Source organism: Cibotium barometz, chromosome 59 (assembly GCF_041138505.1).
Source record: "Cibotium barometz isolate CiBa-2024 chromosome 59, ASM4113850v1, whole genome shotgun sequence".
NCBI lineage: Eukaryota > Viridiplantae > Streptophyta > Polypodiopsida > Cyatheales > Cibotiaceae > Cibotium > Cibotium barometz.
In genome coordinates this window covers 9,895,775-9,914,276 of record NC_141104.1, presented here as the reverse complement: position 1 = coordinate 9,914,276, position 18,502 = coordinate 9,895,775, and the positions used below count along the sequence as shown (strand labels likewise).

The following is an 18,502-nucleotide window of genomic DNA, read 5'->3' as shown; positions in this document are numbered from 1 at the left end:
GGGGTTTCCAGCTGAGTGGACGATGCACACTATTGTGCCGATCCATAAAGCGGGAGATGTACTAGACCCCGAGAACTGCAGGACCATCATGATTGGCCATATATTGGCCAAAATATACGGGGCAGTTTTGGAGGCAGAGCTGAGCACTCATGCAGAGGTTGGGGGATTGAGAGCAGCAGGCCAGGCAGGCTTCCGTCGAGCCTTCTCGACCATCGACCACATTTTTACATTGAGGTGCCTGGTTGATCAGGCCAAGGCACGGAGGCAACGGCTCTATTGTTGCTTTGTGGATTTCCGCAAGGCATTTGATACTGTGCCCAGAGAGCGCCTCTTTCGGCGACTATAGACACTAGGCATACCTTCAGACATGATGTGGGGCATATACAGGCTATATGAGCAGGTCTTTGGGAGAGTCCGATGCCCAGGAGGCTTGTCCGACACAGTTGCTAGCACCATTGGTGTGAAGCAGGGGTGCCCGCTCTCCCCCATGCTCTTTGGGCTCTATATTGATGAGGTGGTCAATTCCATCACACAGGGAGGAGGCTCTGGGGTTGGGCTATCAGGTATTATTGTCCATGTTATGCTTTATGCTGATGACATCGTCTTGGTATCCGACACGCAGGTTGGGCTTCAAAGACACCTTGTGGCTCTTGATGACTTCTGCGCACAGCAGGGGCTCACAGTGAACCTTGGGAAAACCAAGGTTATGATCTTCCACACTTCACCCGCAGTCAGGAGCCACACTACTCTCACATTAACAGGAGGGCAGGTCGAGGTGGTGAGCTCTTATGTTTACCTTGGCATTACATTTACTAGCTCAGCTGGACGCTTCTCCATGGCTCAGGCAGTCCGAGACAGGCAGCTCTTGCTAGCCTTGAGCGTCAGTGTCATCAGGCACATTTTCAGGAACCCCGCACGAAGGGGTGGCTCTTTGATACATTAGTGACACCAACCTTGATGTATGCAGCAGCGGTTTGGGCACCAGGGCTTGCAGCCTCCACATGGGTACAGCTGGAGAGACCACAGATCTTGATGCTCTCGAGGATGATACGCAGCAAACCATCCGTCCCGCACGACATTGTTCGAGCTGAGTTTGCTGCACCACCTATGGCAGTGGAGGCATTGTTCCAGACGATCTCCTTTATATACAGGATGAGGGAGATGCCCACGGAGAGATAATCCCGCCGAGCTTTTGAGGCATCCAGACAACTGGCCGAGGCTGGACACACTGGATCTTGGTATGCACAGATGCTACAGTGGTTCTCACATCATGGGATAGACATTGAGCGGTTGCCACCTTTTCAGTATGATCAGTCTGCTCCACGGGGTTACCTCTCTCTCAATGAGAGGAACAGAGTGATGAGACAGGACATATGGCAGCACTACATACAGGAGACATGGACAGCACCAGAGAGCCCATTACCACCGAAGATGCTGTATTACAGAGACCACTTTATGAGCATCTCAGAGGATGGGTTTATACATCGACCGCGGTACATGGATGTATACATGCCACACAGCTCTCGCGTTGCTATTGGACAGCTACGAGTCCCATCACATCAGCTAGAGATAGAGGCTGGGAGAGCGGCACGGGTTCCCAGATCTGAGCGGATATGCAGATTGTGCCGCGAGGAGGTGGAGACTGAGGATCACTTTGTATGTAGATGTAGAGCCCACCAGGGGGTCAGAGATAGATATGCAGGATTGTTTGAGGAGCACTCTTCACTACATCAGTTGATGGAGGCCTCGGACCAGCGACAGCTTGGCAGACTACTACTAGAGCTTCATAGTTCTCGAGAGAGACTCCTCCAGACACCCGCTCCCACTAGGGGTGGGAGACAGTCCCAGCTCACAGATTTCTTCCAGAGAGCTATGCCAGTGCCAGCTAATGTACCACGTGGGGTGACCGCACAGAGAGCAGAGGAATTGAGAGCCACAAGGAGACCTAGACAGACTGGACATAGAGCACCTCGACTCCGTCACCGAGAGATAGCAGCTATCCGAATGAGACACCAGATGGAGACACAGGAGAGGCTAGCTCGCTTTCATTCAGACTCAGGGTACATGTTCATGCCATTCACAGCCTCAGCATCGGCGATGTATGATATCTTATATCCCTCTTATGGATGGAGTTAGACATAGATCTGCATAGCATGCTTGTACTACCCCTTCAGCATATAGAGATGCATCTTGCCTTAGCACTCCATCCACATCCCCACCCCCCTTATATTGTTTGTATATGGGCTCCACCGATCCATGATGATTCACGTTGTATCCAGACACATGCACACTTTTTCTTTTGTTTCTTTTCTTCCGATGACCGGAAGAACACAGTTGTATTATTTTTTGTCTCATAGGCCGACTTTGGCCTCTCGTAGACGTTAATATATCTTTCTTTCTTTCTTTCTTTCTCTCTCTCTCACGACAAGAGATCAACCGGATCATCCGGTTAGATCTACTCGGGCTACACATACACCAAACATGGGTGTCTCCATCAGAGATTGGTGAGAAGTGTGAGTTCTACACAGATCACTTCTTGAGACTCTCCAAGGATGGATTCTTTGAGATCCCGGGGTACATACAGATACACATGTCACAGCTATGCGTATCACGATCGACCAGCCCACACCGCCTCAGAGTAGAAACTGGCAGATCTGAGGATATCCCACTGAGAATTTGACATGCACAGTATACACCACAGGAGCAGTAGAGGATGAGGCCCATTATATGTTACAATACTACGAGTTACAGGGGAGATTCCACTGCCTCTTCTGAGAGGGATTCCGACCACTCACACGGGTGATATAGCTTGAGGATCAGACGTGCTTGGGCATGTACTTGATGGAGCTCAGACAACATAGGGATGTAGTGTTGAGGCAGCATGCTGAGAGATAGCCCCAGCTCCGACAGGACACCTCACAGAGAGCCATCACAGATTTCTTTGTGGTAGACATCCACATCGGAATCCACTGCCCACAACAATTCCTCTACTACGACATCAGAGACCACCATCTATACCCACGCTCCAGCTCCACGCCCCAAAGGAGTTCTTAGCGAGTGAGCTCAATCCATTCTGCAAGCCAGACGTCCCCAACTCAGAGCATCAGGTCCCTCCACCACATAGAGATAGATTCATGAGGTTCTCCGCCGGCATGACACGCTCCCATCACAGAGGCCTGACATTCACTCCACCATCAGATCAGTTCTAGCCGAGGCGGGTATCGTCATTAGCTAATCACAGCATATCTCACTCTACACATAATCATCTGTTGATCACATGTACTATCAGTTGTTTTCATTTTACTTTTTCTTTCAGTTTTCCATGGCTCAGTATATCCATGGTCCCATCGTATTACTTTTGGTCTCATAGGCCCTTGGGGTCTTCCGTAGACGTTAATATAACTCTCTCTCTCTCTCTCTCTCTCTCTCTCTCTCTCTCTCTCTCTCTCTCTCTCTCTCTATATATATATATATATATATATATATATATATATATATATATATTTCTGCACATATCTCTCTATCGTGTGTGTTATCTTTGTCACGAAAGATTGCTGAATTCTATCCATTGAAGTACCGATTCTATTCATGAAGCTTCCGCATGTTATACGGGTATCAGAGCCTTCTTCGTCAAGTGTGAAGATTCAGCCAGAAAACCAGAAAAAAAGAAAGATTTTTTTTTTTGCTTATGAGGTTCGTTTCTAGACTCTAGAGGACCACCCCTTTCGATGTGACTCCTGTCCGTTGAAGGATGGTTGGTTTTTAGCCTCCAGAAGCCTCCACAAAGTCTCCCACACGCATAGTGGATGGTTTTGTTGTGGTCCGGAAAGGACATGCAGATTCTCGCTATGGCGAACTGCAACGAAGAGAGAGAACAAAGAAATCCGGAACAAGAAGCACCAGACAGTCTTTTGAGGACGACAGACATGAGTGTAAACGAGATGTTCCAAACAATGATGCGAGCACTCGCAAACCAGAACACCAAGTTGGAAGAGCAAAAGGTGTAGATCTTGGCCCTAGAAGACAGAACCTATACTCCAGCCCCATTTTCTCCGTCTCCTCCTCTTTCTCCCTCTCTTACCCAAAACCCGATATCAAATCCTCATCGGGGTAAACCTCCTAAACGGTTACTACCACAGCCGAGTTCACCACTTGAGTTGCAGATGCGAGCATTGGAGATTCGATTGATGAAAGACCGTGCAGCAACATCCCTTGCTACCATACAAGACGACGCCAGACGACACGTGGAGCATGAAAGATTTCTTGTGGCTTTAGACGCAAGAGCGACACAAGCTTCTTCCTCAAGTCATCCTCCCGAGAGGATGAACTTCAATAAGTATAATGGTAAACTCGACCCGATGACCCTTTATTGCTGGTTGCATCAATTTGAAGCTTATTTTGCTGATACTGATAGTGATCTTGGCTAGTTAGTATTTAGAGGGGAAAGCCATTCCATGGTGGACTCAGTGGGCTCATGCCCACACCAACTTTGGTGTGGTAGATTATATTTGGAGCAAATTCGTTTTAGATCTTAAGCGGCGGTTTCTACCACCCCATTACCTTGAGCAACTCGAAGACAAGTTCGGGGGGCGCGTCAAAACGAGTAGCTAGTCCTGCAGTTTGCCAACAAAATTTCGAACTTATGTTTGCAATTGGGCATTTCTGATAAGGACAAGAAAGGGCAGTTTCTCTATGGCCTTAACACGCAAATCTAGTGGGACGTGCGTATGTTTTGGCAAGACACTTTTGAAGATGCACTCTCGTTTGCACGGAGTGCTGAGATGAAGTAGAATGGAGAAAAGCCCAAAACTTCCTAGCCTTTCGCTTCCAAGGCACCCGCCTCAGGATAAAAGGACCAGAACCAAATGGAGTCTTCCCTAGGACAGAGCACGGAAGCCTTTGGCTCCAAGAACTCGACTAATGTGCCCAAGCTTACTCCATACCAAAAAGCTCAGGCAAGCAAGGCCGGTGGTAAGCCAAGCCTAGAAAAAAACCTCAATACAAGGAGGAGGGTAGGTGTTTCTTTTGTCATACGAAAGGACACACTGTAAGGATAGTCCAAAGAAGACTACCACTCCTCAGACTCCCACCCCAACCTCCACTGCTTCCGTGGTGAGCCCCGCTCCCACACAGACCCCAACGGTCGCCTCTAGTTCTTTGGACCCCGGTTCCTTGGTTGGTGCAATTGTTAGCCGGGAGCTCGAAGATAAGCAGAAGGGTGACCAAGAGCATGAGTATGAGAGCAATGAGCTACTCAAGACGTTTGGCTACATAGGTGGCCAGAGAATCGTCGTCTTGTTTGATAGTGGCAACACGGAGGATGTGGTCATGGAACAGGCCGCTCGGCGGACGAGTCCAGTTCCTATTGATTTTGGTAACAAGAAGGTAGAGGGATTTAGCATAGACATGACGACAAGCATCAAGTTTAAAGCTCAAGGTGCTAAACTAGTGATTCAAGGCATCGAGTTTGTGCGAGATTTTATGGTTTCCCCTCTTGTAGGAGTAGACATTATTTTGGGAATTCAATGGTTTCACAAGTTCCAGCCAAACATTGATTGGGATAGACACACTTTTCCGATTACCTGAAATGTGTCCAAAGCCCCAATAATCATTAAGTGAGAGCTTGGATCCCAAACTTTCCTCTCACAAGCCACATGCAGGCTAAACAAGAAATACAGAAAGGCGCACAATTTGCAGTGATTTATATCCAGATTGCCCAAACGGTGGCTAGTGCTTCTGAGAAGTACCACGCTCTCCACAAAAAAGACCGCCCGAGGACATTGCCCACTTGTTCATTTGGCATTGGTACCCGATTGGTGGGATTCCTAGGACCATAGTGTCACACCATGATGCCAAGTTTACTAGTCATTTTTTAATTGTTTCACAATTTTGGTACTAAACTGAACTTTTCAGTGCATTTCATCCACAGAGCCAGACGGCCAAACAGAAATTTACAACTAGTTAATCTTCGACGTACTGAAATGTTATATCCACGATCAACGAGGTAAGTGGGAATCTTATTTGTCTTTAGTTTAGGCATTTTTGAATGATTTGTGTTCTTCAGCTACTGGCATGACTCCTTATGAAGCAGCATGCGTTTGGAAGACCATTCCAATCACTATCGATTAGAACCTTATCTTCGTTCCTTGAAGCAAACAGACTTACCAAAAGATCTTAGAAACAATCAAAGACGGGCTCGCTAAAGCGCAAGAGGCCTACACTCGACAGGCCAATAAAGATCGAAGGGATGTGAAGTTCTCGGAAGAAGATTGGGTCTATCTTCGTATTTTGAAGCAACGGCTAAAACAGGTGGGTAAGCCATGCCCAAAGTTATTTTTCAAAAGCTTCGAACCACTTCCTATCCAGAAAAGATCAACGATGTGTCGATGAAATTGAAATTACCTCCGAGCTAGACCATGCACGATGTGTTTCATGTCGATTGGCTCAAACCACATGCAAGCCCAATACCTTCAAAGATTAAAGACATAGCAGAACAAGGCATTATTGACAAAGCTGAAGTGAAGGTTCCTAAGCACATCCTTCTGCACCGCTTCAAGCACGATTCCAACCGAAGACAAAGACAATTCCTCACGAAGTTTCAAGACCAAGGGACACATGAAGCGGTTTGGCTTGACAAAGAATTTTTCGATGACTATCCAACTTTATTGACAAACTATCTGGAGGCTACGCAGCTTCCGTAAGTTATGCAGAAGGGGATGTCACGTGCAACCCGCACTTGGATGTCACGTGCATCCCACACTTAGATGCCACATGGACATATCTGTACAGCAGGTGCAAGACCTAGAGTGGAAATTGGTCCCATGTGAGCCTCAATCCAGGACGAGTCAACCAGGGTTCCACTCTAAGCATCCAAGTTAGGTGTACAAGTCCCATACATGGTCTTGGTCAGGTGTGCAAGTTCCGCACATGAAGCAGTGCCAGTCCGTACTGTGAGTCACCCTTAGGAATGATGTCAGGTGTTCCGGGTGTTCGGCTTGTAGCCAGATACCAGGCATCTAGGTCTTAGAGCATGTAGTTGCATGTAGGAGAAAGGGGCAGCCCTATGGGATAACCCCAGAAAGGAGTTTTGGATGCCTCATCTTAGAAAAGGGGTAGGCCTTAGGCCACCCTTGAGGGCCAATCTAGGGGCCATGGAGGCGCATGGCCAATGCCCTACAGCCAGCATGGCTGGGCATGCTGTTGGCCAGTCCTGGGGGGCCTGGACAGCTAGGCGGCCAGCCCTTGAGGCTTGGCCAGCCTGTCGGCCAGCCCCATAGCTTGGGCAGACCGCTTAGGCAGCTCAGTCGGCCCCATGGCTTGGCCAGACTGCTGGCTAGCCCATGGGCAGCCATGCACTGGCTGGGAAGCATAGCAGAGGCGGCCAGAACATACAGCAAAAGGTGCCTACCAAAAGGGCAGTAAAACAGGTCATGGAGAATATTCCACCAGGCCGACCCTTCATGAACCTACCGATCAAAAGAGGAAAAGGCTATAAAAGCATAGGTTCGCACTTCATTTGCTCATCTCATAATTCACCAGGGGTTGAAGTCTTCCAAGGGCCAAGACAACCAAGGGGAAAGCTACAGGCAAGGTGAAGGTTGAAGGTCAAGAATCAGATCGGAAGATCTATAGATATTTGCATTATTTGTTCATCATTCTAATAAAGCAAATACACGATTCGTGGTGTGGCCCTACAGAGGGTATTCGGGACCCAATATTGCAGCGGCAGATTCGGATTATTCTTGCGAGGCATGCGAGACACCCAGTCAGGGTGCTGACCACACAGGATATTGAGGAGATCCGCCAGTGTCCGATGCGGCACATATTATGAGATGGAGGTACCTCCATAGTGTACCTTCCAGTTCCAGTTTCATTTTTTAGGTGCCAGTAGTATCATCTTTATTTTTTCATTTTCTGGGTTTTTTTATCCAGACATTGTATCAGATCCACCATGATGTAACTTTTGGTCTCATAGGTCATTATGGCCTTTTGAAGACGTTAATATAACATTTCATTTCATTTCATTTCTCTCTCTCTCTCTCTCTCTCTCTCTCTCTCTCTCTCTCTCTCTCGTGCGTTATCCTCGTCACAAAAGATTACTGAATTCTATTCATTGAAGTACCAATTCTATTCATCAAGCTTTTGCATGTTACAAAAACCTAAGGCTCTGATACCAACGTAACATGGGTTCTTTGCACTCGTGTTTATGATTGATTAACTACGATTAGCACCTAATCAAATACTTAAACCCATGCACAACACTACTTCTTCTTCATGCTCAATACACGTTAGAGAGAGATTATGTAATCTACCATGTATTACTAACACGAAATATATACAATGCTGAATAGAAATACTCAACGGTAGCACTGCTCCTGAGTTCCCGATGACTGAATGATGATTGAGAGATCAATGAATGAATATGACGAAGGCCTAGACTCCTATTTATAGTAGTCTAATGTTGGTGAGTTGGCTACCAACCCGAATAATAATGTCCAACTAAGTGTGTTCACACAATAACCCAATAACTCTGTCCACAGTTGGCTACTCATTTGGCGCCCGGACAATATTTCAATGAACTAGCACAGTAGCCCTTACGAACACATGAATCCGACCACATGCTCAACCTCTGAGTTGGCCAATGGGCAAAAGCATGTCCACGTCACACTCCGGAGAGTGTGCATAGAACATCACAATTGCTATGCATATCTATCAGCAGGGATTTCCATGCTATATCACAGTTTATTAAGGGCTGTAAAAGGATTTTGCTATGCTATCATGATCTTCTAAACCCCTCCCTCAGTACTGAAGACCCCTCATTGGCAGTGACTACATAACGTTGAGATGTTGATTTGAGCCGTGAATCTTAGGGCATTGCAGTCGGGGGTTTGGGTTAACGCTTGACAAGAAGGGAGTTCATATTGTGGTCTATAAGATGAGAAACACCAGCACGTTGGCCAAGTTCATGGGCTGAAAGGAATTAAGCCTGAAAAGCCATCACCAGAGGCAACATGCATGTGATAGTTTGGGTTGCTCTTCATGATCTGGGGCTGATTTGAAATTTGTATCTCGAGTGCGAGTGGAGCCCTCTTGCGTATGTGATGCCACGGGATTGATGTAATCCAGATGGGCCTGTTTTGAGGTCCAGATTCCATATGGTTGACACCAAGTGGGTGTTGTGATTCAAGGAATAGATGAACAGAGTGCCTATGTATGTATCGATGCGATGGTAATAGCAGCCTACCTAGCTATCGCTCGATGCCCAAGGGCCCGCAAGGCCGAATTACAAGTATGCACGCCTAACTGAAAAATCTCTCACAGTAGTTTGAAAACCCATTGTCTGTGAATTTTGGCATTTGAAATACACTCCTTTTGTGAGTTTAAAGGCACCTTTTCTGACCAAATTCATGGTTTTTTTCCCCCCCAGAAATAGATCCTTCTATTAGCTTTTAAGTTACTGAGCAAAACAACCATAATGGCTAGAAACAAACTCAGCTCCATAGAGGAAAGTGAGCATCAAGAAACTGTAAAAGGGGGAGGATGCTCTTCTCCTCGGGCTAGCCGCTCTGGGAGGAGAAGGCTATCTCATACAATTGGGGGCCGCCCGGGGGAGGGGGGGGGGACCCCCCCCACCCCTGTGTTGGTCTTTAGTGCCAAGTGCGCTCACCACCACTGTCAGTGAGAAAGGTACCGTGACACCAAATCCTCAAGAAAACCTCATGGCGCTTCCGCATACAATCGGAGCCACCCTGAAGCTTCCCCCGCTGTCCACGGAGGGTATGAATGATATCATGCTAGATACTCCAGATGCACTCCGTTGGTGGGTGAAGGTGCCCTCAATGGCCTCATTGCAGCGAGCTTGTCAAATATGCCATGTAGCAATACTGTTGCAAATCTCCCATCTTTGGCTACAACCAGGAATCCAATGGTCGGAGATTGGAGCTGGAAATGGCATTGCAGAAGTAACTATGCCCCAAGTAACTATGCGGGAGGGAGTCCGGTCCATAGAGAAAATGTGGAGAATCTACTGCCAAACCTACTAAGCCTTCAGACAATCCCAAAGGCAATGCCATTGGGACTCCTGTAGATGGCCACACCTCGAACAACCTGCCGGCATATCTCCTATGGCCAACCAAGTGCCAACTGCCAGGCCCTGATGCGCCAACAGCCACAAAAAGAGAGTGATCTTTCGTGATCGAAAACTATCCCACAACCTCTTCCAAAAATCTGAGAGAAACTAAGGGAGGCCCTGAGATTGGCAGTGCCCTCATACTGCTGTTGGAGTGCCCTCGATCTTTGGCATCTGAATTCTATGGCCAAGCCGTGCAATGTAAGCAAGAAAGGGGTGTCGAAAGACCCCTCACTATCATGGGGATCTTGCCAAGTCCACGTCCCCGGGTCCCACTAGAGTCCCTCCCAAATCCATAATCACCAAAATCTCTCTCTAGCCACCTTGGTTGGAGGAGGGTCTATGTGCCACTCGTGCATGAAAACCAATCACCCTCACTCTCTATAATGTGCATCCACTCAAATCCTCCAAAGGGGGCTCTGCTCTCCCAAGCCTACCATGTGGTCCGATAGAGAAGGCGAGTAAGGACAGGGTCTCTGAGATCAAGGCCAGCCACTCCAGGGGGATGGCGGAGTCAATGTCAAGGCTAAGTGTGTCCCTACCCCGTATCCCAATGAGGCTCCTGTCGTGGGCCTCCGAGGGCAGTTGTCTGGAAATAAGTCAATCTCTAAGAGATCGAGCGGGGCCATACTTAGAGCTCCCCACAATATCTACGGGCCAGCCTTAGAGCTCCCCACAATATCTACGAGCCAGCCTCAACATGTGACCACTGGGAAAATGGACCAAGGGGTTCCAAATCAAAGGCTAAGCGAGAAGACTCAGCAAGAGGTGATGTACCACAAGGTGGCAAGAAGAACCTGGTTCGTCACCTCCACGACTCAGCTAGCTAAGGAAAGCCCGGCTGCACTCCAGCTTCTTCCGAATGCTCAAAAGAAGAGGGGCTAGCTGCTGGTCCCGAGAAATATCAATACCAAGCTAGCATCCCAGGTAATGAACTGGAGTGCCAATCGGTATCCACTACAAAGTCGGTGCGGGCACTTAGCCAACCCAAAATCCACACGACTCGTGCCGGTGAATCTACACTCCAGATGCCCAGCAAAAGATCTCTATTGCCTCAACGAATCTCTGGAGATTCCCCTCATCTCCTAATAGATATGCTGCTGTGTAATCGGCAAACTCTAAATCGAGCGGCTCCTCAAACAAGAGGAAGGCGAGATGAAGAAAGTGATGGCGGTCAAGGCTAACCGCCGCCGGAGGGAGCGAGGAACAGGCGGAAAGGGGGGGGGGGGGGGGGGGGCACGCTAGCGGGAGAGAGCTCCAAGCTCGACCCAACATAGTATTATTTTTTTCTCACAAAATTTATGGACTTTTTCACCTTTTTAATAGAAAACCCCTTTTATGCGTGAATTCTCCTTTTAACTCCATGAAAATCACAACCTGTTCTGTTAATCTCATGTGCTGTCTTACATATTACTAGGTGGATCCCCCACGTGTATTAGACATCAGCAAATTGTAGTAAAAATGGTTGAGCTGAAAAAGAGAAGTATAAACAGACCAGGTCTTCTGCAATAATGTCGATCTTTCCTACTGCTCTTTTTACGGCATCAAACAGCTCCTCCCTTGGGCCCATCTGTAATTATTGGAACATATTTAGACTAAAATTTTCAAAAGTTCCTTCAAAGTGCATGCATGAGGAAGGGTTTTATTGTGCAGACCTTCCATGTTCCAACCATAGCTGTCTTCGAGTCTGTCCATCATAAAAAGAAATGTTTTAAGTGACCCATAATGACCTTAGACTTAAACCACCAGATTCCATCAAACCTGAGAGACAACAAAAATTTATGGTGAATCAAGAAACCAACCTGCAGCTATAGCCCAATAGCCAGCTAGCCCTCGAAAATGATCAATACGAAACTGGTCATACAGGTCAAATGCACGTTTCATCCTCGTGATCCACCACGAGTATCCATCCTTGGCCATTGCTTTCCAGTCATACAGTGGACTACAATGCAGCCATATCAAAGCATTGATGAACTACAAGGTTCCACAGCTTACGATTCATACTGAAAAAAGCTTGGACACAATAATAATAGCCATCACACCTTCCCCAGAGCTGTCCGGTTGCACTGAAAGCATCAGGTGGAACACCGCTGACAAGGAGGGGAATCCCAGTGATTTTGTCCTATCACACCACCAAGAGTGTATAAACCTACTTGAATCAGCCTTTTTTAACTCATCTCCTGCTGGAAAAAGAGGAAAAATGATAAACTATAAACTAAAGATTCAATTTACAGACCAGCTCAAATTGGCTTCTGTTTGCCCACACATCTGCACTGTGGCCTCCTACATATATAGGCATATCACCTACTATCTGTATGCCTTTTTCATTTGCATACTGGTGAAGGGCTTGCCACTGTCTTTGGAATAGAAATTGCTCTGCAACAAATCCATCAATCTGCAACAACACTTGGACATGTAAAATTTGATGTGCCACCATTTTGGGCACATTCTTCAATTGTGGACAAGCATGTCTGTAAGAGATTTTCTAGTCAACTTACGAAATCTTTGTGTTTCTTGCGGGCATCCTCCACAGCATCAGCATGTCTGTCTTTAAGGGGCACAGGCCAGTCCCACCAACACTTTTTGTTTACCATACTATCTATGGCAGCAAAAACAGCTGCATCCTCGAGCCATCCTGCCAAGCCATCAGCATTCTATCATCAGAATCCTGATTCACATGCATTTCCAACTTTTTACACCACATAAGCCTCTCTTCAAGCATATTAAAGAGGATGAGATAAACAAAATACTCTACTAAATTAGAATACACACAGAACAAAACTGTGTGACAGCTAACACACAATTATTGAATAGGTATAAAGAACACAAGTGCTTGGAAGTTGGGCATTCCTTCTGTGCTTGTCACCATGACTACATACTCAAATGACATGGTCACACCACTACAAAATTTAAAATTAAAATTGTTCTCGTTTTTCTTGGTTGCTTACTATGCTTTTATTTTGCAGGAAAGACCAAGCTCGAGTTTTCCTTTAAAATGATTCGATGAAGCCATCCTCAATAAATGTGGAAGAAACAATTTATACTTAATTGATAGACTGTTCATGTGAATTGAAGCTTTGATTCCAGAGCTCCTGATCTTCATCAGTTCAAGCGATGACCTCAACAGGACAAGCTTCATACCTTGAGTGAGCAAAACTAGGCTCCGGGAACCATGCACAAGAACGGGAGTGCTTAGAGTGTGCACTTGTACTGAAGTGCCTATTGATGCTTCCACCTCACAGGTTCTCCCATTTGAACAAGAATCCCCAATACATGTAGCAAAGAAGCTTTCAATTTGCCAAAAATGATGTATGCAAAAGAAAGCCCCAAAATTTAGGTATCTCTATGAACAAGATGCTGGTGTGTATTGATCTGCCACACTTCTCTCTTCTTTACGCTCTCCACAAAATCACAAAGGTACTGAACCTTTTAAACAATGAATACCTTGTGGCTGTGTAGGCGGCGGATGGCCAGGTAGGCACAATGAAGCCCTTAGATGACTGCAAACAGGCGCTGGTGAGCAGCAGCAGGTGGCCCTGTTGGACAAGCCGCACAGAAAAAGATGTGCAGTAGCCAGAGGTTTGACCCTCCAAAAATGGCCAACAAAGACAAGTGGAATTGGGGCGGTGCTGCTGAAGTGAGCGGACCCTGTCCATTCGCCTTGCCCAGGCTGGCTGGCGGAATTGGTGGGGCTGCCCAAAGTGGCGGGCAGAAGGTGGCAGACTTGGCGGTGCTTGGCTCTGAACCAGCAGCAGACAGCTCTGAGACGGCGGCTGTTGGCTCTGAACCGGCTGCGCTCTGATACCACTTCTTGTTCCCAATGGAATGAGCAAGAGCTGGTCCCTCAGTTCAAATTGAGTAAGAGCACGACTGATGTGCAGAGAGAGACTAATGTTGACCAGCAGGATAATTGATACATTAACAGAGGATTAATGAGGATTAGGGAAGTACACATGACTCGTAAAAAGCATGATTGTATTATGAAATTTTGGTCCTTTTCATAGGAGAGGCCCTTTACAAGGTGTGTGCATATGCTGCCATCACACATGCCACGTGTCAAGCATGATGCCAAGTGTCTCTCAGAGGTGTCACCTTACACCATAGTTGCAAGCATTCTTTGCATTCACACATTCGCATACGAGTATGCTAAGTATGCTAAAGAATGCTTCAAGCCTTGGCAAGGTTGCATTCGTGACCTTATTATGTATGGATAAAGTCATGAAACTTATGCCCAAATTACTAATTATGGGAGAAGAAAAGAGAACACAAACTAAGATTTAAAGTTAGAACTTACAAACTGAAAATAAAAATGAGGGTTGTGACAACACCTTTAAATTTTGATTTTTTACACGACGTCCTTACAAGAATCCAAATTTTGGCTAGACACCCGTTTTTAAATGTTGGAAAGAAGTGAAGAATGCAAGCCTTTGCAATCGCGAGTTAGCTGCATTCTTTGCAAATGTTTGCATATCCTTGCAAACGAGAATGTTTGCAACTATGCTTTACACATCATTGCTTACATAAGATCCTTCTAGGAGGTTGTTCCTACACACAAATGAACCCACACACTAGCGGTTGTTCACACACACTAGAGCCGCTTTATTTAAACCTAAGCTTACACGCACGAGTGCTAGTTTACACAACCACCTAGCACTGGTTTATTCCCACATTAATCATTATTACTATTTAACACGGGAGTGCACCAATCACGGAAGAGGGGTTTGGGGGAGGGGGGGGGTTCAAAGCCAATAATCCAAAGTCTGGGCAAGGCCGGGGCAGATGCAATACCACACGAGGTGGGGTCGGAGCCCGGGCACCAAGAGGGTGACTTAAGGAAAGCAAGATGGGTGTATTTCACATAAGAGGCTGTCGAAGGTGCTCCACATTACAATTAGGGAGAAACTAGAAGAGGGCCATGAGAAGTGCCTCAGAGGATTGAAAGAGGCTGGCCGTAAACTTATCCTCAAATGAGGTGCTCAGTTTGCAAACCAAAGCTGTCAAGACAATCCACCTCTTGCCAAGGGGTGTGGGCTAAGATACGGGAAAATTAGACCTTTTACACCCATTTGTTTTAAGCCCTACCACTTTAGGGTTTGCAATAAGCTCTCTCTCTCTCTCTCTTGCCCACTTCGAAGCTTTGAGCAAGATGCTACCAGGATGCCGCCGCCTCAGTTTGCTACTCAGGTGAAATCACTACTGGATCTATGACTGAGAAGGCCATTTAGAGTTTTGTTGCACCGACAGAAGAACCGGGACCACCGCAAGTGATGCCTTTACACAAATTTTGAAAAGTTACCTTTAAGGGACTGCTCATCAAGCTGCACTTAATGCCTAATATGCTTAAAGAAGACTAGTCGTTAGGCTGCTATCTATTTTGAACTGTGCTACCTTACTACTGTTCGTCGATGGGCTCTCTTCTGCTGAGATTGAAGGAGCTGCAAGCTCCAAGATTCTGTGTTTTTCTTTGTTTAAGACAAAAACAAGGTCTGCTGCAGCTCTTCTACTCTCCCCCCTTTTAGCCACCGTCAAGCTGTAGTAGCTCTGTGCTGTTTGCAAGGTGCTGAGGAAACTTCCCACTGCATTGTTACACAGAATGGGGCACTAGGCTCTTTGTTATTGTAGAAATTTCCTCTTCTGTGATTGTCTGATCTTTTCAGAAACTTTGCTGAGAGAAGACAAGACTAGGAGAAACTCAATATGAAGCACCCTCTTAGCTACAAATGATGATAACAGCCATTGCACAGATCTAGGCTGCTGAGAGATGGCCCTGGGAAACTCTCTCTCTCTCTCTCTCTCTCTCTCTCTCCCAATATGGTACAGGATGGAGCTAGCTAGGTTGCATATCATGATTGTGTACTCCATGCATATAGCTTTGCATTCTCCTAGTAGTAGAGCTCCATCCCCTTCACCACTCATTGTACTTATTGCACACCCAGATTCAGCTTTTTTTTAGTTCAGTACTTTTTCATTTTGTTGGGATGACAGAGGATACCCCATACAGGTACACTCCGATTTGTCTCATAGGCCGAGTTCGGTCTTTTGGAAGACGTTAATAAAATCTTTCTTTCTTTCTTTCTTTCTCTCTCTCTCTCTCTCACACACACACATTGAAAGATCCCTCCCTCACAACACACACAGATAGCCACGATAAGCAGATTCTTATTCACTAAGAAGAATTTACTTTCTCTAATGATTTTTCTAATCCTATTTGCAAGGAGAGGAAATAAAGTAATCTCACACTAATCAAGGCTTTCAAAGCAAGATCAAGAAAACTAATTCTACCTAATACCTATCATCAAAAATCCTTCGCTGCCTAATTTCTTCAAGGCCACAAGGAGGTGGCTCTGATACCATTATAAAATTCATGGTGGATCATAAAGTAAGTAAAAATCCATCGCAAATAATGATAAATAATTAACAAGGACTAAGCTTACTAACAAGTAATGGACTTAAGGTAAAACATAACTTCCATTGCAAAATCACGATCTTCATGCACACTAATATATAGCTCTAATAAGCTCTTAATCACCACCCGAATAAATGGAATCTAGCATGCCACCCAAGTGGCCCTATAGTGTACACATCATCATAATGTCAACCACAACCATTTGACTCAATCTAGATGCTTCTTCTAGCCTTTCTCTCCTTTTACATTTCACTCATACACATCAACCTTTGAGCTAATGGACCATACAAAAATGGAAGAACCCTTGCCTCCCATAACTCATTAACTAGGAGAACATGCGTCTCTCTTGAAATCACAAATGCCAAATACACAACATGACCTCTTGCCACTCCACCACACATGCAAAACCAACAAAATCAACAACTTGTACAAATAGCTTTTGGTAAGAGAAATAATACACTAATAGTAGATGGAAATTTATCTAAATTTATGTTGCTCACTTTATCTCTTGATAGATAAATCTTCTTTCTTCCTTGCCCTCTGCTTTGTGTATTTTCAGTTTAGTACTTCAAAGTACTTTTTTTTTTTTCTGAAAGAGACTTCTATTAAGTATGAGAAAAACATACAACAATCACAGCTATAAGCCGGAAAAGAATAGAATCACCCCAATATGTAAGGTGATTTCAACCACTAAGGAGCATCATGATGCCATGTAAGACCTGTGGTACTAGAGGAAAAGAAGATGCCATGGTTCCATTCCCACATAAATATCACACGCTTCGCCTGCGCAGAACGAGAGGGCCCCTGAATGCGAGCCCAAGTAGCCGTAAGAGTGTGGATGATATCACCCCATATAGTACTAATGCACTGATTCTGAATCTGCTGGGACACAACACCACAAGCTTTTTGCAGCTGTTCATGATCACTGCTATCATCAACACTCCACACTATTGTAAGTAAGGAATCATCCCATGTTGTGAGCACTGGTCTTTGAAGGGATAAAAGAGACTATTAGCATGATGCAGGATGTGAAGAATTGATAATAGTAGGCAACCACTAAACTAATGTTGGTATGAATGCACGTCATGTAAAAAACAAGTGGTCTTCTTCCACCTTCCGCACAACTGACAACAAGCACGAGGAGAGTTATGTTGAAAAACATCACACACTGCACCATGGATCCCAAAAAATGGATACAAACTGCAACTAGATTGGAGAATTTTCTCATCAGGCATGCAACTAGATTGGAGAATGGAGCAAAGGCTGATCATACTTGAGGCCTAAACTGTGTGCACAGAAAACCTACTAATTATATACAATAGACCTGCAAAATTCTTAGTTTTACACAAAATTATTCTCTCAATTTCAAAAACCTGAAAATTGATTGCAAGTTAGTTTTAATTTAGCTCAAAAATCTGTAACATGTTGAGAGGTAAAGCCTGGGCAAGAGCATACTAAAACCACCAACCTTGCACAAGAACAATTGGTATTTAAAAAAAGCCTTTAAAAACAACCACCAATGAGTGTATTTTATGGTTGGGGAATGCCATGTAAATTACCTGATATTTCAGGCCTCTTTCGAAATGCCTCCATCTCTTGCTTGATGGGATTTTTGCCTGTTACGAGTGTCCTCGCAGCCTGTTTAGGATAAAACGTTAAGTGCAGATTTTTGCAACACGGCTTCACCAATCATTGACTATCCCCAAGGCATTTAGATGGCTGCTTCGAGCAGAAAACATCATCTTCCTATGAGTAGTGTTGACTCCTAGCATCCTCATGACATCTTAACCATAGAGAATATGACAGACAAGTTATTCAAAACAGCCTATTTTCTGTGCATACCTTGGCAATCAGGCAGTCCTTAATTTCTGCAACAGCTGTGAAATCTATTTTTGACACAGGCCTGAAATTTTTTAAATGAAAACAAATCAGATTCTTTGAGAACCCAAGAACTGTTGGTGGAAATG

General features: G+C 45.5%; 1 protein-coding gene across 5 annotated transcripts in view; it reads right to left on the bottom strand.

The window, feature by feature from the left end:
- The window catches only part of LOC147605466 (4-alpha-glucanotransferase DPE1, chloroplastic/amyloplastic-like), a 69,688-nt gene that overhangs the window by 24,727 nt on the left and 26,459 nt on the right, over positions 1 to 18,502 (bottom strand). For all 5 annotated transcript variants that reach the window (XM_086793381.1, XM_086793382.1, XM_086793380.1 and 2 more), the window contains exons 4-11: positions 18,378 to 18,438; positions 18,095 to 18,173; positions 12,628 to 12,764; positions 12,366 to 12,524; positions 12,172 to 12,251; positions 11,932 to 12,071; positions 11,785 to 11,816; positions 11,625 to 11,699 (exon numbers count right to left, since the gene is read on the bottom strand). In XM_086793381.1, the coding sequence (XP_086649507.1) occupies positions 11,625 to 11,699; positions 11,785 to 11,816; positions 11,932 to 12,071; positions 12,172 to 12,251; positions 12,366 to 12,524; positions 12,628 to 12,764; positions 18,095 to 18,173; positions 18,378 to 18,438 (763 nt within the window). The remainder of the gene's footprint in view (positions 1 to 11,624; positions 11,700 to 11,784; positions 11,817 to 11,931; positions 12,072 to 12,171; positions 12,252 to 12,365; positions 12,525 to 12,627; positions 12,765 to 18,094; positions 18,174 to 18,377; positions 18,439 to 18,502) is intronic.